We start from the raw sequence: 22597 nt of genomic DNA on the forward strand, positions 1-22597 counted from the left end.
AGGTGCTCTGGGCTCCTCTCCATACCAGATTCAGTGCTGAAGGTGACTGGATCACTGGAAGGGCCTGAACCCAGCTCATTCTTGGGTGTCACTGTGAACTCATAACTGAAAAATGAAGGACATTTACAAGTTCAGTCACTTTAGGGACTTGCTTTACAGCAAGCCTCTGAAAATGCATCAGAAACACACATTGTGTGCATACCTGCTCTCTGGTTTCAGGTTCTCCACAGCTGTGTGTGTCTGATTGGTTGTTAGGATAGACACTTCTTTGCCATTTGGTCCCTTGGTGGAGGAAGTGACCTCATATTCTGTAGAAATAAATCATGTAAGTCAAAAATTGACTTCAAGTAATTGCCTTTCTTGCCTAGTAGGCTTAATAATAGGTTTAATAATACAGTTAAATATATTTGTTTCAAAATGAGTCATCATACACAGATGATTTCATAAGCTTTTCAATAAGTTAAAGATGAAAAGTATGAAGTAAAAATAAAGGCTATCTTAAAAGTAGTGACAGTCATTAAGTGTTAAGGGATTTGAAAGAGAGTAATCACCACATTAGTTTTTAGTTCTGCAAATGAAACAAAATTAAATCTACCCTACTAAAACATGCAGGGTGAACAGTATATTATTTTTCATGTGAGTGATTCCTAGAATTACCGCGGTGGTTTGTCAGTGATAATTTAGTATTGTAACAGCTGTCCTAGTTACCTGTAGTTTCATTGTCTGATTTCTCCCAGTCGAGAATGACGAAAGAGGAGCATCCCTCAACAGTGACCACAGTGAGGTTGGATGGAGGATTCTTGGGTGGGCCAGTGACATTAATGTCCCCAACCTCTTCATCAGGGAAGAAGCTGAGAGAATGAGTGACAGAACAAGGCTCCTCTGGACGCTTATCTGTCTTATAGATCACATGAGGGGCTGGAGGGATAAACAGTCTGAGATCAGATACAGTAACCACAGCTGCAGTCACAACCCATTGAATGTATTCTTCACATGTGGACTGGACCTTGCAAAATGAGTGACCTTGGTAACTTAGTGATAGTTGGTGTTAGCTGTGCTTGTTTTAGCACTTTCCAAAAGCTGCTAGTCAATCCTTTGGATGAAAACTAATAGTGCCAGTGCAAGTCTCCAGAGTAGGAGAACCATTAAAGAGTGGGTAAATGTTGCCTGGATGATTCCAGGTTCCTTCTACATCATACTGGTAGAAGGATCACATAAGGAACCTGGATCCTTAAAGAACATGAATTCAGGGAGAAATTTCATTTGGTGTCCTCAGTACAGGCCAGCGATGCCAGTGTGATGATGCATGGAATGTTTTCCTGGCACTCAGCGTAGAACACTTGCATTGTGTTTTTGAACATAGCAGTTGAGCATGTTCTTTCTGTGTGGTATTTTTTTTACTACAAATCACAGGGTGCATCTGAGAAGGTTATTTTAGCAGGAGATAAAGACTTGCTTATGCCACTCTTGAAACTGTCCTACCAGACAAGGTGGCATTGCCTGCTGTTAATGGAACTTCCATTATTATGAAACTGCAAATGATGACTTTGTGGAGACTATTTGATCTTATTTGACCACAATTGTTGATTGAATTTAACCAGTGACACTATGTTTAGTGAGGTCTAATTTATGTATACTTTCCATAAAGGTATAACTGGTCTGTCTATCCTTGGTGGGTAGAGACCTCACCGCCTACCTTGCCCATCTCTCCTCTCTCTCTTTTGCCTTTAAATGTGACGTTACATGTGAGTCTTTGCTAAAATATTGACCACTTGAGATAAAATTCCTGTAAAGTGTTATTTTAAATTCTGATTTTTGGTGATTTCTTTTTATTTTTTGGTGAGCATCACACTGCCAAAATTATGAATGGTTAATTATATACTAATCAACTATTATCTGTGGTAAATTATCCAACAGTTCAATAGTCAGCAGATGGTCCCAGAAACATGACAAGTTTTCATTGTTTCAGTGGCCGGCACAATCCCCCGACCTCAACTCTTTGGAATGAGATCAAAGGATCTGTTCATGCAAGACTGCAGCTGTCCAGTTTGCAACAGCTGCACAACATAATTTCTGCATACTGCAACATTTTTGCCAATGCAGTAGAAACCATGCCCAGAAAACGTCTTGCTGTTATGAAGGCCAAAAGAGGCATAACACACGGCTTGAGAGGTGAAACTAATAAACTGGGAAAGCTAAACTCATTGACATTCCCAATTCAGTCCTTAAGTCCTTGCAGTCAATCACAATTTCAAGTTATTGATTTATTTACAAAGGAAATTGGTCATTGTGCAGCCAAACTACACTATACTGCCAAAAGTATTTGCTCGTCTGCCTTCACACGCATATGAACTTGAGTGACATCCCATTCTTAATCCATAGGGTTTAATATGAAGTTGGCCCACCCTTTGCAGCTATAACAGCTACAGCTCTTCTGGGAAGGCTTTCCACAACATTTAGGAGTATTTATGGGAATTTTTGACCATTCTTCCAGAAGCGCATTTGTGAGGTCAGATAATGGTGTTAGACAAGAAGGCCTGGCTCACAGTCTCTGCTCTAATTCATCCCAATGCTGTTCTTTAGGGTTGAGGTCAGGAATCTGTGCAGTCAAGGACTCTGTCAGTTAAGTTCTTCCACACCAAACTCATTTTACCTCATTTTATGTGGCCTAATTGTTGTCATTCCCAATTGCTTCCACTTTGTTATAATACCACTGACAGTTGACTGTGGAATATTTAGTAGCAAGGAAATTGACTGAAAAATTACTAAACTTGTTGCACAGGTGGCATCCTATGATGGTACCATGCTGAAATGTTTGTAAAAGCAGTCTGCATGCCTAGGTGTTTTATACACCTTTGGCCATGGAAGTGATTGCAATACCTGAATTCAGTTATTTTGATGGGTGACTGAATACTTTTGGCAATGTAGTGTACATGCATCCTAATGACCATGCAGTGATTATTCTTACCTACAAAACGTTTTTTTCCCATTGCGTCCACATCAGAGACAGGAACGGAACTGAATACAGAGGAGTTGTCAAAACGGCTGCCTGAAAAATTTGAGTATGCATGGAGATAAAGAAAAATTCAGCAACAAAGACATTTGAACTCTGATGTTTCTATTCAGAGTATTCTGTTTTGAAGCATAGAGTATATCCTTTTGGGAGTAAAATAGTGTTCTGGTCTTTGCCAGATCTGCAAAGAAAAGCACATTCATCTACCATTTCCACAGCACCCAGTACAGTCTTTCACTCACTCACTGTCACTATTCAGTCTGTTTCAATCACCAACTGGTGTCTGTAAATGATTCTGATAAGAGCAATTTCATACCGTTAAAGGCAAAAATGAGTGTGCTTGTTGGTGTTGGCTTTTGATAATCTGGTACTTCTGTGGCAGGAGCAACATGGGGCTTCAGACTTAGCAGTGTATCCATCTCCAGTTGCTTCAGATCAGTTACTTTATCTGCTGAATAAAAAAATAATTTATCAGTCATAGAGTATGCAATTGAAGCATTGATGTTAAAGAAGAAGATCAGTTTTGAAAGTTTAGGCTGTTAAAAGGTGTGTAATAATGTGTATGTATTTACTTTGCTCTTTTCTGTTTTACTCTCACCCTTGTCTATTGGCTTTTCCACCTGGTTTGGCCCCTTCTTCTTTGCAGTCCGAGACCGTTTTGGTCCTAGAACACAAATTCTGCAGATAAGCATTTCTGTATTTCATAATGGATGCGATAGCAGGAACTGAAGTGTGGACAGCAGGTTTGGAATATCAAAACATCAAACATTTGTGCTGTGACTGAAGGAAGACAATATAAACTAACAAAGGCTGTTAGTGTAATGTTGTTACTGGATGATGAGTTGAGAAAATTAAAGTTAAGTGATTAAAACGTCTGTGACATAATTCAGCAGTGCTGATATTTTTTACTAAAATCCTACCTCTATAGAGGACCAAAAATAGCTAAGTGTATATACTGGAGCACATTTATGAAAAATTCATAAAGTATTTTTTGTGCACCACATTCAGAGGGACTGCATTGAAGAAGAATGTGTTGTTTTGGGGTACAATCAGGGCAGCTCTCTGTGTGCCACTATGCCAGTGTCCTCACAACCAGAGTGTTATATTTGTCCCAGGCAGGAAGCGGTAATGTTGGCCAATCCATGAACACTGAAACTACTGTCAGAAATTGAAAGAGACTGGTTCCTTAGCCAGGACAAAGAACCAAATCACTATTATACAGAACTTTACTTGTAAAGATCCCTCATTTGGGGGCAGTCGTGGGCTGGAGGTTAGGGAACTGGCCCTGTGACCGGAAGGTTGCCGGTTCAATCCCCAGCACCGACAGTCCATGACTGAGGTGTCCTTGAGCAAGACACATAACCCCCAATTGCTCCCCGGGCGCCGTGGATAGGGCTGCCCACCGCTCCGGGCAAGTGTGCTCACTGCCCCCTAGTGTGTGTGTGGTGTTTCACTTGCATGCATGGATGGGTTAAATGCGGAGATGGAATTTCCCCGGTTGTGGGATCAAAACAGTATCACTTAAGCACTTACTTAACTTTACTTGTAAAGATCCCTCATAAGTTCTCCAATAACTCTCTGATTAGGTTTAACAAAGATTATGAATAGTGATCCACCTCATCAACTCAGTTGGATCAGATGGAGGGTGAAAATACCAGACAGACCTGGCAGACCCAAACATGTTGTGAGGATTTGTTGGGAATGTCTGGCAGAGGAACCTACCAGAAAGATATTCAACTCCCACATCTGACAAAGCTTCAACCGCATACCGAGGGAGGTCAGTGACATCGAGTCCAAGTGGGCCCTGTTCCGTGCCTCCATTGTCAATGCAGCGGATTGGAGCTGTGGCCGCAAACTTGTAGGTGCCTGTCGTAGTGGCAATCCTCGAACCCATTGGTGGACACCTCAGGTAAAGCAAGCCATCAAGCTGAAGAAAGAGTCCTATCGGGCCTGGTTGGCTTGTGGGACTCTGGAAGCAAAAGATGGGTACCGAAGGGCCAAGTGGGTCACAGCTTCAGGGGTTGCTGAGGCAAAAACTCGGGCATGGGAGTTTGGTGAACCCATGGAGAAAGACTATCGACAGGCACCGAGATGGTTCTGGCAAACCGCCAGGCGCCTCAAGAGAGGAAAGCGGTTCCAATGTATACAGTGAGGCTGGGGGGCTGCTGACTTCGACCGGGGACGTCATTGGACAGTGGAAGGAATACCTCAAGGATCTTCTCAATCCCACCAATGATTCTTCCCTAGAGGAGGCAGAGCTTGGAGATCCGAGCGAGGGTCCATCCATCACTCAGGCTGAGGTAGCCAAGGTGGTTGGAAAACTCCTTGGTGGCACAGCACGGGGGGTGGATGAGATCCGCCCGGAATTCCTGAGGGCTCTGGATGTGTAGGGCTGTCTTGGTTGACACGCCTCTACAACATCGCATGGACATTTAGGGCTTGGAATGGCAGACCGGGGTGGTGGTCCCTCTTTTTAAGAAAGGGGACCGGAGGGTGTGTTCCAACTATGGGGGGATCACACTTTTCAGCCTACCCGGCAAGGTCTATGCTGGGGTACTAGAGAAGAGAGTCCAACTGATAGTCAAATCTCAGTTACAAGAGGAACAATATGGGTTTTGCCCTAGTTGTGGAACACTGGAGCAGCTTTTTATCCTCACCTGGGTCCTGGAGGGTGCGTGGGAGTTCGCCCAACCAGTCCACATGTTTTGTGGATTTGGAGAAGGCATTCGACTGCATCCCTTGGGAGATCCTGTGGGGAGTGCTCCGGGAGTAGGGGGTAAGGGGCTTGTTGTTAAGGGTCATTCAGTCCCTGTAGAGCAGGAGCTTGGTTCGTATAGCCAACTGTAAGTCAGATTGGTTTCCAGTTAGGGTTGGACTCTGCCAGGGCTGTCCATTGCTCGACGATTCGGGAGAGGCTCGGAGTAGAGCCGCTGCTCCTCCACGTTGAGAGAAGCCAGTTGAGATGGTTCGGGCATCTGGTAAGGATGGCCTCTGGATGCCTCCCTAGGGAGGTGTTAAAGACATGTCTGATGGGGAGGAGACCCCGGGGAAGACCCAGGACATGTTGGAGGGATTATAACTCTCGACTGTCTTGGGAACGCCACAGTATTCCTGAGGTGGCGGTTGAGAGGGAGGCCTGGGCCTCTTTGCTTAGGCTGCTGCCCCCGCAACCCGGACTTGGATAAGCGGATGATGATGGATGGATGGATGGATGGATGGATATATAGTGATAGTTTTCTACTATGGACAATAGCATTACATTCAGCTTTAAATTTTATTTTCAGATTTTATTGCATGCTAAAGATTGCAAAAGCACAATTATAAGAGGACAACCTAATTACAGTTGGGCTTGCTGTCATCTGTGTATCTACTTCAGATATGGTGTGCTCATTTTATCATAACCATTCACAGAGGAGATGAACATAAGGATAAAATCTGGGTAACTTTACCACACAAGTGTTGACTACATCAGAGGTAGATTAATCCTCTAATTGGGCTCAGTGTTATGAGAAAGGAAAAGAAGGAGCTAGTTTCTCTTCAGTACTTTAGCTATGTTTTATCAGTAACTGATTTGTCATGGTCCTCCACTCAGCTTTGCAATGTTGGAAACCCTTTTTGACACAAACAGCAGAGAAATATTGTTTTTGGCCTGAAATTATCCTGGACCACAGCTGTGTAGGAATTAGTTTCACTGTCAAAAAGATCCTCCCACAGCCAGTTTATATGGAGCCTGGCCTCTTCCTATTATATCAACAAGACGGCAAAATGCAAGAGGGTGCCGGGAGTGAGTTCTTAATGAGTGAGATGAATTGAACTAAAAAGCTAAAAACAAAAAAGTCAAAATTGTTTCTAATCACTTGCTTAAAAGTTTCCTATAATTTTAGAAAGTAAAAGTTTGCATTTCACTAAAAAAGCAAAGGAAACTTATGTGCATATTTCCTTTTTTTTTTTACAGCAAATGGGTTTTGGGCAGCATTATGCTAGCATATATGCAGGATCAGAAAACTTGAAGTGAGGAGAATTACCACCCTGTAATGTCTTCTTAAATGCTAGGGGGCGCTCCTGAGTGAGTCCAAAATTAATAAGTTAATATGGAGCATTTGAGCAAAATCAGTTTGTAAAGGCTTAAATATTTTACATATAAAAAATACATTCAATTTCTCAACAAAAAACAGCATAAAAAATTTAACACTCATTAGTGCTGGGGTCATAAATTGCTCTAATTTGTGCAAACTATGCAAATGATGCCAGCATTATATTTAACCTCAAGATAAAGACTCCAGCTTTATCTCTCCTTAACCTCTCTTTAACTTAAATCTGATCAGGAAACTCTTGACAGCTCCAGACATTTAAATCAAGTATGTTCTTTTCTGCATCGATAAAAAACTTTCTTATTATGTAGTCAGTGTACAAACACTGCAGAACATGCTGCTTCTTGGTCCATATTTCAGCTTTACTCAAATCTTAAAAGGAAGCAGTTACAACAGAAAACAGCAGAACTGTGTTTAGCTTAGCTGCTACTACTCAGCAATGCCTGACTAGCTAGCCTAAGCCCTCCTTTGTTTACAAGTAGCATCAAATACAAAATGAGTGAATATTTGCAAAAAATAAAGTTTATCCATTTGAACATTAAATATATTGTCTTTGTAGTGTATATAATTGAATATAGGTTGAAAAGGATTTGCAAATCATCGCATTCTGTTTTTATTTATGTTTTACACAATGTCCCAACTTCATTGGAATTGGGGTTGTAGGTTTCTCACCCATGGCCATGTCTGAAGTCAATATTTGAGACTTTTGAAATGAAGAAAGGTTTGTATCATTTAAAATGTTTGCTCATTTTACCAAGCTTAATCAATGCCTTGAAAAATTTGTCATCCAACCTCAGAAAGCATGTAGGCATATGTTAGCCTAGGCACTGGGACTGGTCTGCAGCTACACAGCTCCATATACAGCAAGGTAAGATGCAGTGTTGTGATACATTCCTACCGTAACCATCTTTAAAAATTTCAGTGACTTGTGCCACAGTAGGTCATCTGTCACTTCAGGTCAGATGGAAAAATCCATTGTTACCCTGGCAAATCAGTGAGCCTTGGGTGCCAATACCTTGTTGCTGATTTGTGGTTTGTCCCTTCTCAAACCACAGCCAGTAGGTACTCACCACTGCTGACCGGGAGCATCCCATAAGCCTTGCGGTTACAAGGATGCTCCAACCCTGTCTCCTGGCCATATTGATGTGGTCCTTGTCATAGTCACTCAGGTCTTCATGCCTGCCCATTTTTCCCACAGCCAACGCAACAACTTTGAGTACTGACTTGTCAACGACCATCTAATGTATCCCAGGCCTTGACATGTCACTTGTTCAGGACCTTAACCCTTCATCTTCCATGTTTCATGTAAACTTCACAATCCGGTGTTGACAAGAAAAGGATGGGTTTCCCCAGTAAGTCCTGATTCCACTCAGGGTTTTTGCCTTGTTCCCCTGGGATCTTTTCCTTGCACAAAACCTTTTCCTTGCACTAAAGACCTGAAGAAAAGGTTCCAGGACATTAGTGGACAAATAGAAGATATTCAGACCCATTGCTACCTTTCACAGAAGCAGTAAACCAATGACTCCAAGTGTAAGGGGTATAATATTATGGGAGATCACAAGAACCCCTGGGTAATATCTAAGGATCTGACATCTAAGAGTCCAACAAACACCAAACAAGTTGGTGTGCAATGATAGCATGGAGGAAGTCAATTCTCTCCAGAAAGAACCTTGCTGCCTGTTTAAAGTTCCCAAAAGATCACCAGGATAAGCCAGATGACTACTGAAATAATGCTATGTGGCAAGTAAGGCATAAACAGATTTTTATGGCTTAAATAAGAAATGCTGTATTCCAGCTTAATGATTTCAACTGAGAAGCACAGTGTTGTCAGTATCATGGCTTTTTTTCTGCTATGGGACTATGATTGCCTTAAGAAATTCTACAGAAGAATGTCAGGGCATCTATCCATGAACTGACTCTGCAAGTCCACCAACTAATGCAGTTCTGTAAGGGGGAATAGGCCATGTTAATATGTTTGTCTCACCATTTCCAAACCTCTCCTTGTGGCAGCCCAATTTTATTTGTTGTTACCATTCAATGTCTGGTTTGAGTTATCAATACTTTGTTATGTTCAATCAGATGTGCTGGTGATGGAATTAAATAAATCCATAGTGATGGTTTGGGGCATCAGGAAGAATTTAAGAACCAAAGTTTGTACCACTAACTAGCTTACAAAAAGTTTTCCTACTTTTTTCTGTACTTGTGTTTATTTGTATTTTTATAGTATTTTTCCTGACAGTGAAGTGCATTTTGTCCAAGAAAACAGCAAATAGTGGCACCCATTGGCATTTACTTTTTGCACTGTAAGAATTAAATGGTTCTGTGCAGGTACATTTTTTTGTTCACTATGGTACAAGCAATGTAAATATTCCCTCAAAGGTACAGCAGTGATTTTAGGGTCCAATTATGAACCTTAAATATGTTTTTCCAGGTGAAAAGTACAGATTAGTACCATTTCATAATCTAATGTTTTAAAACAGAACAATAAAATAAAAAATATGCAGATGAGATGGGGTATGTGGAGTCAATACAATTTAGGAAATATAATTTCAATGGATTATGGTACAGTTACATTCTCTGACTAAAGTTACCGAGATGTACGCTTGAAGGTACCACCCCAGTGACAAGAGTGGTACTGCCCAAGTGACAGTTTAGCACCTTACTGAGAGTGCAATCTTCCTTTGATAACACAACAGCAATGCAATTTCACTTGTAATTCATAATATCTCTAGGTCTTCCAGGTTCCTGTCTTTTCTTTCAGACTCTCCAGCTCACTCCATACATTTTCTTTGGGGTTAGGTCAGAGGCTATGTCAAAAGCTTGATATTATGGTCAATGACTCACAATTTTATGTGGATTTGGATGCATGTTTTACTTTATTGTCCTGCTGAAAGATCCAACCACAAAGTTTTATCTTTTTAGCGAGGGCAGTCAAATTTTCATTTAAATTTACTGCTACTTCATGGAGTGATGCCATGTATCCTAACAAGGTTTCCAGGGTTCCTTTAAAGACAAACATCTGCAAATATCATCTTTTTAGGTATGTTTGTTGACAAACAGCGCTCATCTGACCTACAAAATTCTCTTTAGGCCGTCCTTCCAAGACAGCTTGTTCACATAGAAGTGATACTTAGTTGTAGTTTTGGAGAATTGTGCCTCTCTAATCATCCTCAGCACTGTATATGGGGTCTTCCTGCAGTTTGATCTCATCACCTTTTTATACTCTAGTGAAACATTAAGTCGTGGATGGCCTTTTAGTTTCTTAACACTCAGGTGTACTAAAAAAATTCAAATATATGTATATCAAATATATAATTTCTAGGAATGCCACCAATTGTTACATGGTTTTGTTAAAGATTAAAGGGTTTTTCTATTCTCAGACTAATTTTCATTTCAATTTACTGTTAGGTTTTTCTCAGAATGTTTGTGTCATTGAACTAATTAACCACAAAAACATGTTTTTCATGACCATAACTGTAGAGCTGGTTGAGAGAGAGAGAGAGAGAGAGAGAGAGAGAGAGAGAGAGAGAGAATTACATTAATGAGAATTAGAAACATTAGTGACTTGTAAATTACCAAGAAATTGCTTTGAAGGTTTAGTCATCGACAGTCCTTTATGCTCCTCACCACTGTGAACTGAAAAGAAAAGAGGTTGTTACTGGCACTCAGTACAAATGAAAACACATTCCAGAAATATGACAAATAACAGCAACAGCATGGTAAAATGATATAGCATGAACTGAAATGTTTATACTCAACATGATGCAGTTGATTGTGTGACAGAGAAGAAAAATTGCATGAGGGGAACTAATGAGCAATCTGAGGTAGAAGTTCAGAAACAACAAATCGACTCATATTGAATTTCCATTTCACAGTTTCAGCTGTCTCGTCTCTGTCATGGCTCTCATGTGAATTAATCAGATGTTCTGAAAAATTACCAGAGAGCCAGAGATGTACAATGTGAAACAGATTTCTGGCTATGTGTGTGTGTATGTCTCCCTGCAGAAAGAATTCTATAAATCAGTTTGGTTTCGATCTGTCTCTGACAGCCCCAAAAAGGCCCCTCACATATCTGCATCATTGAGCACATGTGGAGAAACGTGACCCACACAGACTCCCCCACACACACGTAAATACAGCTGAAAGTACAGCAGGACATAGTGTTAGATACATTGCTCAATTTTAGGAAGTTATGAGATTTTGTTACCCTTTGCTCTTTTCAAGGAGTTGTTTCTATTGATAGGGGTGACTCTCATTCTGTGGGGTTTAGTGACTGCAGGGACACACCCTCGGGCAGTCCCATTCCGTATCACTGTATGTGCAGAATGGCACGTCACTGAAGCAGAAGATGACAAGTTGCGCAAGATGCCTCGGCCTAGATAGACATAAACATGAGTGGCAATTTCACTATGACTGGATATGCCAGCAGTCCAGGTGATTGGGTGAGAATGATCAAGGTTCTGCTGAAAAGGACAAAAGCTGCTTATACTCTGTATGTGGGGGTGTGTGAGGGTGCCTGAGAGTCCTTTGGAGAAAGACAGATTAAACACTGAGACTGACAGAAAGTGATATACAGGAAAGGATGAGGACAGTGATGCCAACAGGTTAGATGAAAGAACATTCTGGAGAGGTGGTGCTTGTAGGAATACTTCACCAAAAATTATAATATTGCTTATAATGAATAATACTGTAGGGGCAAGTTAGCATTATGAGATAGTGCTAACTGGTTCCCATATTTCATTGACTGATAACAGCATTTTGGATTCAAGCATTCCCTTTAATGAGGAATGAGCATGGTGTAACAGCATGGTGCAGAGTTTGGTTGATTTGTAATGATAAGGCTTAAGGAATGTGGAGGAGATATATAGTAATTACAGCACAAAGTGGTGATGACACTGTGGTTAAGATTTTTTATGGAAGATCAGTTCAAACACTGTGTGGAGGTGATGTTTGGCAGCAGCCCGGTTTTGGTTGACTGCAGGGTGATGTGAAGTCATTCAGTTACATAGAAAGATGGTAGTAAAGACTATTAAGATTGGAGCCTCGACACATATTCTACATCTGTATTCTTTTCAAATTGTTCGCGCTATTATTAAGTTATCAGAATTGATTAGTAAACAGTAGGAGAATTTACCCGCTTTGTTGAGTTGGAGCATCTTGTTGACTGCCTCTGCCTGCTTTTCTGCCCGAGGTGAGTTTTGGTTGACATTAGATTTTGCTGTTGGCACCAGCTTTGAGTTGAATGGCTGAATAGACACATCAGGTGCATGTTTGGTGGGACTATGTGGACTATTAGTGACATAAGGCTTACTCTTGGGGGTGCTTTCAGTTTTGTCATATTGCAAATGTGTAGTGTTGTAATATTGTATTGTAGAGCTTGTTGGTTGATGATCTTGGTCTGGTACAGGTCGATGTTGAAATGTTGTGGATCTTTGGGGCTGTTTCCATAGTCTTGTTACTACATCAATTGCACTGGGTGTATCGTTGTTGTCATAAGGTGGATGTTGAGAAGTTATATGCTGTGATATAATGCTTTTTTGGGTGCTTGCTTTGGGCTTTGGCAAGGTTAGTGGTGTACTTCTTAAAAAAAGGTTAGTGTTTAATATCTGTTGATGTTCTGTTGTTGTGCTGACTTTGTAGTAAGTATTGGATTCTTGTGTAGGTTTTGGTTGGATTAAGGTAGGTTGTTGCTTGGTCATGTAGATATTTTCTGGAGATGTAGTAGGTTGTTGAATTTTGTTGGGTTGTTTTTTGGTTGTCCAAGGTTGAGTTAATATCAGAGTGCCTTGTTCGGTTATGGTGTTTGGTTTGGTGAGGATTTGTTGTTGGATTGTTCTGACTAGGGGTTGTGCTGTGCTGGATTTTTTTTGCATTTTTCTGGATTGGCTTAGTCTTGGCATTTGGGTTGTTCTGGGTGTTGTAAATGGCATGGGTTGGGTTGTCATAAATTGGAATTGAGATGTGCTGGGTTGTTGTTTGACTGTGCTTTTCTGGGTTTGGGTAATACTGTTCTGGACTTGAGTTGTCTTGGATTGGGGTTGAGTTGTTCTGTTTTGGGGTTGGACTGTTGTGGGGTGGGGTGGGGTTACGATGGCTTGAGATTTGGTTGTGTTGGATTGGGATCGGTGGTTTGTGCTGTGTTTATGGTGGCTTTTCCTGGGGTTTTCTGTGGTTGCTCTGGGTTTTGTTGGACTGGGCTTTTGGGGGATTGTTTCAGGCTTAGATTGATATATACTGACATGCAATTGGACTGTGCTAGGTTGAGTTGTTCTAGGTTGGGGTTGAGTTGTGATGGGCTGGGTTTGGATTGTGCTAGGTTGGGGTTGAGTTATGATGGGCTGGGATTTGGTTCTGTTAGGCTGGGAATGGGGGTTTGTGCTGTGTTTATATTGACCTTTGCTGGGTGCTTGCTGTGTTGTTCTGAGGTTTGTTGAACTGGGGTTTGGGGTTATTTGGGCCTTATATTGGACTGTTTTCACATGCAATTGAACTGTACTTTGCATAATGCTAGGCTGAGATTGGGTTGTGGTAGTTTGAGGCTGGCTGGTAGTGGGTTGGAGTTGACCTATGCTATGGAACTCAGTCATTTTTAGGTGGTTTGTACTGAGGTGAGTGTTGATTTTGTTAGGAACAATTTCAGGTATGCTGGGGTGGCTTTTGGTTGTGCTGGTTTGGGTTTCAGTTGTGTTCAGTTTTATATTTGTAGTACTTGGTTGGGTTTCAGTTGTGCTTGCCAGGGTTTTGCTCTGGCTCAAATGGATTTTTGTAGTGCTCAGCTGTATTTTAGTGCTGATCGTTGTGCTTGATAGGATTTCAGTGGTAGGTTTAGTTTCTATTGTGCTTGTTGTGGATTGGGATGTGTGGTGGTGTTGTTGAGAAGTTCTGGAAAGAGGTGATGTAGTAGATTGTTGGGACTGAAATGTGTTAGTTGTCTTTGAAGGGGGTTGTCTCACAGCTGTATGAAAAAAGGTCTGGGTCAAGGATAGTGAATCTTCAGATGGGGGAGATGTTATGTCATCGCTTCCTGTTCCTGTTTAGAGAAGAGACATGACAGTTCTTTTGAGTGTGTGTGTATGTGTGTGTGTGTGTGTAGACGGCACTTCTTGACAGACAATACTAAGGCTGCAACAAATAATCTGTAAATTTGACAATTTTGATAACAAAAATGTTTTGAAAAAGGTAAAATCATTCCAACTTTGCAAAGTGAGCTGACTTAATAGCGTAATTTAGCTTAAATGTCTAGTTAATGGTAGACTTGGTGATAGACAACTATTTTAGGAGACTTAATTTACTAGCTATCATGCCCGTTATCCATTTCTTTGTTTATCTTAAGTCAATTGACATATTTTAAACTCTCATGAACTGTAGTAATACCCATACCAGAGTAAGAATTAAAGTAAAAATATTGATATAGAAGAAAAAACAGATATGAATTCAGCAAATAGACCTGTGCCAGGTGATGGTGTATAGACCTACTGTGGAACAGCACTTAGTAATGGCAAAAACACATTTATTGCCACTTAAAATGAAGTTCATTGATTCAGGACTGCCATCTCTCAATTATGGATGTAATCTCATGGTCTTGTGCCACATGTTCTCACTAATTTTTATGTCTGTCCTCAAAACTACATTTAGATTAACCAAAACTAAGTTTTATACTACTGCTATCACTCTAGCTTTTAGTGATCACAAACACACTGAAATGGTAATGACAGTTAGTCCTTAGCAGTCTATGGGTTTATTGGACCCATAGGAACTGTAAACTTCGTAATGATACATCAGTTTTATTCTCTATTGTCTGATACTGCTTATCAGCCAGTAGAGAAAAAAATGAACAGGTAAATGAAAACCTATAGTCATGTCAATTTAACACGATAAATAACAAGACAGCTCTTAAATAAAATAACTGTAAAATCAAGGGCAACTTTCATAACTACATGCAGTCCCATAGCCTTTGCTCATATGCTGCAAAATGGTACCGAGGTCTACTTACAAACTGAACTAAAAGAAAGCTATCCTTATCTGTCTGTTCTTGTAGTTGTTACCTTTGAAATCTGTGCCTGTCAAACCTAGCCATACTTTTTGGTCTATACTAGCATTAGTTCATCAGTTCAGATAGCTAACCACAAATTGTTAGTGCTGCATAAGAGCAGAACTAGCTTATTTTACTTAAAATTGATGTTTTAAAATAAACTTATTTACTTTATTATGTATTATATTTTTGTCATAGTTTATATGTAATCGCAATCATTGTTTGAAGCAAAGATGAGATTGTTCTAGAAAAGCTGCTATTGAGCATTGTGTTGTGTTTCAGCAGGCAATTCTATATGCCATTTCTGTCCGTTTTTAGACGTCAGAGAGAAGGGGTTTGGGGGTCAGGAAAAAAAAAACCTGTCTTGTCTCAGGTCTAGTGCAATTTGACCTTAAGTGAAACTTCAGGCAACATGGCCTTGAACAAAAGGTATCGGGGGCTAAGCTAAGTGGCAACAGACACCACAGCCTCAGACAATAAAATCTGTGGGACATTGACAATTTTGTTCTTTTTATTAAATTCATTACATTTTCAGGGTCAAATTAAAGGTTACCACAGTAATTTTCCACACAGTTACCTGCATAAGAGGATTCTGTTACTGGCACAGGCCTATAAGCAAACACAAATGTATGAATAGTGCAAAACTACTAATAGCAATAAGAAAAGAGCATTAATAGAGGAGCCCTTATTTAAAAATGCATTCCAGAGTCAAACATATTCAATCAGGTGTCAGTACATTCTGAATAAAAAAACTACTTTTAATACTCTTGTCTTTCTGTCACATCCATGGAAAGGTATGCATCATTGCTCTTAATATATATACTCACCGAGCATTTTATTAGTAACACTATACTAATACTGTGTAGGGTCTCCCTTGGCTCTCAAAATGGCTTTCAGTTCTTCATGGATTCCTCAAGATATTGGAAACATTTCTTTGAGATTCTGATCCATGAATGCATGATTGCATCATGCAATTCCAGTAGATTTTTCAGGTGCACTTTCATACTGGATTCAGATCTGGTGACTGAGGAGGCCACTGGAGAACACTGATGTGTTAGTTATTCCAGCTTGAGAGGACTTTTGCTGTATGACATGGTGCATTTTCAAGATTAAAGTAGCCATTAAAAGATGGGTGAAGTATGACCATGAAGGGATGCACATGGTCAGCAACAATACTCAAACAAGGAAAACGGCCCCAAAGCATGCCAAGCATGCCAAGAAAACATTCCTCACACATTTACACCACCTCCACCTGCCTGGACTGTTGATACAATGCAGGTTGGGTCCATGGATTCATGCTATTGGTATAAAATTCTGACCCAACCATCTGTGTGCCTCAGTAGAAATAGATATTCATCAGTGCAGGCCACGTTTTTCCAGTCTTTAACCATCCAGTTTTGGTGAGCATGTCTTCACTGCAGCCTCAGCTTTCTGTTCTTGGCTGAAGAGGAACATGACATGGTCTATTTTGCTCATGTCAATGGTACAGAGTGGTTATCTGAGTTATCACAGCCTTTTTAATGGCTTATGGCCACTCTGCGTTGTCCTCTCTCATCAAGAGGGTGTTTCTGTTCGCAAATCTGTAGCTTGAACTGCTGGCATGGCAAATCTGCATGATTTTGTACACTGCACTGCAGTCACATGATTGGCTGATTAAATCATTGCATGAATGAATAAGTGTACAGGTGTTCCTAATAAAGTGTTTGGCCCCATCAAAGCATACAGTATCATACACCATAACTCATCAAGAACAGTTAGCTATCAGGTATTCTCAAATTGCTTAGGAAATGCATTTGGGATGTTCAAGAAATCTGCTGCTATTAGAGCAAAATGGCAGTTTGCACAAATGGAAGGAAAGGAAAACTTTCAGACTGTCACTAGCATTTTGCACAAAATGACATGACAAGTAGTATGCAATATGAAAATTAAGTCCACTGTAAGAACTTCTACCAGCTAATCTTAGCCATTTAGCTGCATATAATGCTAGTTTGCTATAGAAGGATCCTAAAGAATGCTAGCATTAATAAATACGCAATAAGAAATATTCTGCCAAAAGCTTAAAATATAATTCATTCTGAATTTGTGATAGCATTGCTAGTTGCTTGCTGAGAAAATAATAAAATTGCTACAAAAATGGTCTCTGCTTAAAAAATACCAACTTAGTTGACCAACTGAGGCTTAGTTGTTAATGTGTTTTTGCTTAACCTTTGTACAGTACTGTATGTTCATCAGCTATAATATTACAAAAAAATGTGTTTAATGAATATATAATGTTGCCGCAAGCTACTATGAGCAGTTTGGCATTTTCTTGGCAGAATGCACTCTTTGAGGAGGGGACAGTTGAGGGTACCAGAGCGAATTACATATTTGATCATTACATTTTTTTGTTACAAATTCAAGTAATGGAGAAAATGCCTTACCGGGAACTGGAGGCAGGAATGCTTGGGGAGTTTTAATAATGGGCTCCTGTGCAGAGAGAAATATGTAAACTTTTAAATAAAAAAAAACAACAAGGACATCAAAGGAAGGAATAAGAAAGTGGAGAAAGGTGTGAAATTGCTTGCTTTTTGCAACTGTAGACATACCTGAGGCCTCACCCGGTTCTCAGCTGGTTTTTCTTCCAAAAGTTTGTGAATGTCTACATCTGTACAACAGGAGAACATTTGTTCCAACAGCACAACTACTTTAGATATTTTTTATCTTTATGCAGTTGCATAAGTAACATGTATGCATGACATACCAGCTGTGTTGTGCATTACTGGAGGGCTCCAGGCTCCACTGATGGTGTCAATGTCTGCTCGGACACCAAACTCATAAGGTGTATCCGGTTTAAGGTTGTCAATGACAGTACTTGTGGTGGGACATGTTTGATAGTTCCATTGCTTGCTGGGCTCGTTCTCTCTGTAGCGCACAGTAAACTCACTGGAGAGTCAGAGAGACAAGGTGAAGTCTTACTAATGAAAAGCTTTCTCTTTTAAAGACAGTCTGCCACAGTGCTAATGTAGTGATAACCTCACATACAGAGTTATGGAGACACTCTTCTAGAGTCTCATGGTACAGAACAAAAAATTCATTATGATTTCCAATTCACACTGATTACACCCTTAAAAAGGGGGTTCTTTAAGAGCTCCTTAGCAATGGTTATACAAATGTCAGTTCCAAAAAAGTTGGGACAGTACATGAAATGCAAATAAAAACAGTTAGAAATGAGCTCTGTTTGATTTGTACCAATTAAAGAAGTACAAAAACACAGTATTTGATGTTTTATCTTAATATGAACTTAATTGTTTTTGTAAATATATACTTGGTCTGAAATGGATGTCTTCAACACATTCCAAAAAAAGTTGAGAATACAAATAAAGATTCAAAACTTTGTGAAATGTCCAAAAGCATCTTAAACAAGTCATATGATCATGCTTGCGTATATAACGAGCATCCAGGAAAGTGCAGGTCCTTTATGAGTAAGAATGGGTTGAAGGTTGCCACTCTGCCAAGACATGCATCAACAGATAATTAAGTGATTTAAGTATTTCACCCTCTACAGTGGAAAATATCATCAATGGACTTAGGACATGCTCTGATGCACACCACAAACGTGTGTTGTGGTCTAATGAACCAACCTTTCAGATTGTTCATAAAAATAATGGAGGTTGTGTTCACTGGACCAAAAATAAGAAAACAACAATTTAGACTGTAACCAGCATAAACTTTAAAAGCTATATACAGTATATGGGGAAACATAAATGGACACTCCATCTTCACATCTATATGAGCTTGCTGAACATTGCATTCCAAAACCATGGACATAAATATGGAGTTGCACCCCCACCTGTATGGCTTTAAGCCTCCACTACACTGGAAAGGTCTTCCACAATATTTTAGAATGTGTCTTGTGTTAAGTTGTGCCTCTTCACACCTTGACCAATAGCTTAGAGAAAAGACAGTCCTGAGCTCAGATACTGCTAGAAACAAAAAGTCACTGTAGTCACTATGCCATCGTATGGCAGTGCCACAAAAGACACTAAGCAGTTTAGTACAACTCATTACACTGCCAGTGTTTGTGAGCAACATATGCTACCTTCTAAATGATGTCTTTTTCAGAAATGTCTATGTTTTTTTCAGCGCAAAGCCACATTCTGCACACGTTACAGCAACATAGCTGCATAATCAGAGAGTGTGGGAGCTAAAATGGCCTGCCTACAGTCCATACCTGTCTCACAACAACAATATGCAGTGCATTATCAAGTGCAAAATACAACAAGAAAGGTCCTACATGATTGTAAAGCTGAAGATTTTTCTGACAGAAGCATGGCAAATAATTCACATTCATTTACTGTTCCAACTGACCCAACTTTTTGGATACAGTACCAGGATAACTCAAACGCTTAATTTGTTCTTTGCATAGTTGAATGGTTCTTATCTGTCATGAAGAACTGTTTGTTGTTCAATAAAGAACCATTAACAAAGTAGTTTTATATAGCATCAAAAAAGCCTTTACTGAAGCAGTAACATTAAAGTCTGACTTGAAACCAACTTTAGCCAGTAGGTTTCTATTCTAAGGGGTCTATTTTGTTTTGGGTTGAGTGGGGATGTGTCCATGTCTGTGTAGTGCTGACAAAGCTATGCCACCACCAACAAAAAAAGTGCAAAGGAACTGTGGGAGATGTGAGAATAGTACATTGTTTTAATCAAATTGCAATATGCCAGTACGAAATTTCTTGAACTATTCTGCAAAACAGCATTAATGTTTTTTGCGAAGTGTTTATTTAGAGGGCTGGACATTTGGTTGAAACTAGTGGACAGTATGACTGGTCACCTTTTATCTCTCTGTCTGGCAGAAATTGAGCAGGAAAAGCCTAGATTGGATGCACTGAGCAGGCTGAGGTCAGGCTTTCCACTGGCTTGACCAAAGAGTACACAAGATGAAGTGAGTGAATGAGTGTGCATATGCATGTGCGCGTGCAGTGTGTGTGTGTGTGTGTGTGTGTGTGTGTGTGTCTCTTCCTGGCTGTGCATCTATGTGAGACTGTTCTGATGATTTTGGCCCCTTGTCACCTGTACTGCTCTGTGTCTCCTGTCAGAGAGTGTGACCAGACATCTGGAAACAGAGCAGGGCAGGAACATTCTGATCTAACACACACAAAACACACGTGTTCAAATGCACACACATACCCCTCTTCGATGCAATCATCCAGATCAGTCTCAGTATATGGGGTTTTCAAGAGTGTGCCCCAGGACAGCAGAACTGAGGTTGGGGTCACAGATCCAATTACCAAATGCAGAGGCTTCTCCAGAGTAACTTTCTCTGTAGATCATAAATTGATGTTTATCAGAATGTATATACTGTATACAACTATTTTTACCTTAACCCAAAATATACTTCATCAGTGAAGATATGTTTGGTTTTGCAACGTTGTTTCGTGTTAGCTAAATCTCTGTCTATATATATATATATATATATATATATATATATTGTTCATATATATATATATATATATATATATATATATATATATGAAAATATCAATATTATATATACAGCTATTTAGCTATTTTTAGTCTTTTGTCACATGAACTTAGTAAGTCCTAGTAAGAATAGATTGTTAGTAAGAATAGATTGTTTTTACTTGCTTTGTTTATAGCATAACGTTAGTGATTACCTGTGCAGTGTTTCTTAACCTCATTTGCTTTGACCTGCTTCACTGCAATGAGATATTTTGGTTCAGCATCTGAAAACGATAGAGAACGATACGAGATAAGAGAGATATGATGCAGAGAAATAGTGAGAGACAGCGAAGGTTAGAAAAAGATAGATGTGTTTTACCAATCTCCGTTTCATAAGGTTCTCCATTCTTTGGTAACTGGATGAACTGTTTGGAGAACATGCTACTACCATAGCCCAGGATATAGCCTTCCAGCTTAGCGTCCATGTGTGGTCGCATGAACTTCAGAATAATGGTGTCATCTGTAGCATTGATCCGCACCTTCATGTTCTCCCTCTGCACTATGGATAGAAACAGAGAAAAATCACCCTGGTTAAATACATTGCAGGAATGAAGAAGTTAGAATACAATACAAAAGTTAGGTTTTTAAACTAAGAAAACTATGCTTTAAAGTGATGTCAAGATGTCACAATTGGCTCCTCCCACTCCATGTGCCTTTTTGTTTTGGTTTGTCCATGTGCGTTTGTTTTGGTTTAAGTCCTGCCCCCTGTTTGGTTGCTCCACCCATGATTGTGTTCACCTGTCCCTCGTTACCCTTTGTTATTTAAGCCCTGTGTTTGCCCTTAGTGTTTGCTGGTCTTTGTTTGATGTCTTGGTCTCCGTTTGTTGTGTTGATTCTGGTTTTTGTCATGTCTGTCCCCCGATCTGTCTGTGTTGGCTATATGAACCTGGACTGTTTTGACCACGACCCTGGATTTGCCCCTAATAAATCTCACTTATCTCAGCACATGCGTTTGCCTCCTCGCCCCCCTTTAAACAAGACTTTTAATTGCCAGCAAACACAGGGGGTAAATTAATTGTCAATATATTTATGACTTTATTTCCCTCAGAGAACAACTTGCAAAAATACTTTAAGAAAACAGTGAGATAATTGTCCCTGGGACATATTTTCTTCTTCACTTTAATAGGATCTATGAGCAAACACATTCCAGTGCATTAGAGTGCATTAGAGGCTATTGTAATTTCAAACACTGCTGTTGAATAACATCTAGTTTAATGCCAGATTTTTCTTTATCCAACAGCTACATGGCTCATAGCACCAAAATTGGCTTTGATGGGACAGGTTTGATGTCACACATTGTTACAAGAAATCACATTCAAACTCACACCAATAAAGATACTATAAAGGCAAAAATAAATTATACTTGTTGCAAGACGTGGTTGACCTTCATTAGCTTGACTTAAGAAACAGTGTATGTTACCGTAGAATAAGGGGTTACTGTGTGTTAGAGAAAAGGAAACTCCTGGCAGAGACCTCAGAGCTCCAATACAAACAAACAGACTTTTCATTACATCAGTGCTAGCTCAGCCAGGCAGCTCCCTTAGGGATTAGTTTGAGCTGGCTTAGCCAATCAGCTGGTGCACTGGAGAGATGCACTGGTAATAAAACATGAACATGATGAACTTGAGCCAAACAGAACAGAAAAACTCTGGCTGTGTGCGAGTGGGTGTATGTAGTGAAACACAGGAATCAACTCAGGATTTCATCATGTGCCAGAGGATTTAGTTCCAGCAAAAGATAAGAATGTTCCTGTACAGGATCTTGAAGCTTAAAGATTGCATTCATTTGGAAAGTTACAAATCTAAATTTGAATTTACTTTATGTTTCAGTTTTAACTGCATATCCTTGACAAATGATTCTGTACTTCAAATTAGGCTTAATTATAATTAAGACTAGGCTTAATCTGCATCTGGAAATGCAAATGCCTAACTATGGACAGTATTGTTGACAAAGACA

At 39.9% G+C, this 22597-nt stretch overlaps 1 protein-coding gene across 4 annotated transcripts in view; it reads right to left on the bottom strand.

The window, feature by feature from the left end:
- Positions 1-22597, bottom strand: part of LOC108432620 (target of Nesh-SH3) — a 30147-nt gene that overhangs the window by 6496 nt on the left and 1054 nt on the right. The window contains exons 2-16 of one of the 4 annotated variants that reach the window (XM_017706587.2): positions 20961-21140; positions 20797-20865; positions 20309-20441; positions 17877-18058; positions 17722-17780; positions 17557-17602; positions 12239-14134; positions 11312-11479; positions 10681-10740; positions 3612-3677; positions 3330-3461; positions 2969-3049; positions 709-918; positions 203-308; positions 26-105 (exon numbers count right to left, since the gene is read on the bottom strand). In XM_017706587.2, coding sequence (XP_017562076.1) covers positions 26-105; positions 203-308; positions 709-918; positions 2969-3049; positions 3330-3461; positions 3612-3677; positions 10681-10740; positions 11312-11479; positions 12239-14134; positions 17557-17602; positions 17722-17780; positions 17877-18058; positions 20309-20441; positions 20797-20865; positions 20961-21140 — 3468 coding nt within the window. Of the gene's footprint in view, positions 1-25; positions 106-202; positions 309-708; positions 919-2968; positions 3050-3329; positions 3465-3611; positions 3678-10680; positions 10741-11311; positions 11480-12238; positions 14135-17556; positions 17603-17721; positions 17781-17876; positions 18059-20308; positions 20442-20796; positions 20866-20960; positions 21141-22597 lie in introns of all 4 variants that reach the window. The other 3 variants (XM_017706586.2, XM_017706589.2, XM_017706588.2) reach the window with 3 other exon arrangements.

This window comes from Pygocentrus nattereri, chromosome 6 (assembly GCF_015220715.1).
Source record: "Pygocentrus nattereri isolate fPygNat1 chromosome 6, fPygNat1.pri, whole genome shotgun sequence".
Lineage (NCBI taxonomy): Eukaryota > Metazoa > Chordata > Actinopteri > Characiformes > Serrasalmidae > Pygocentrus > Pygocentrus nattereri.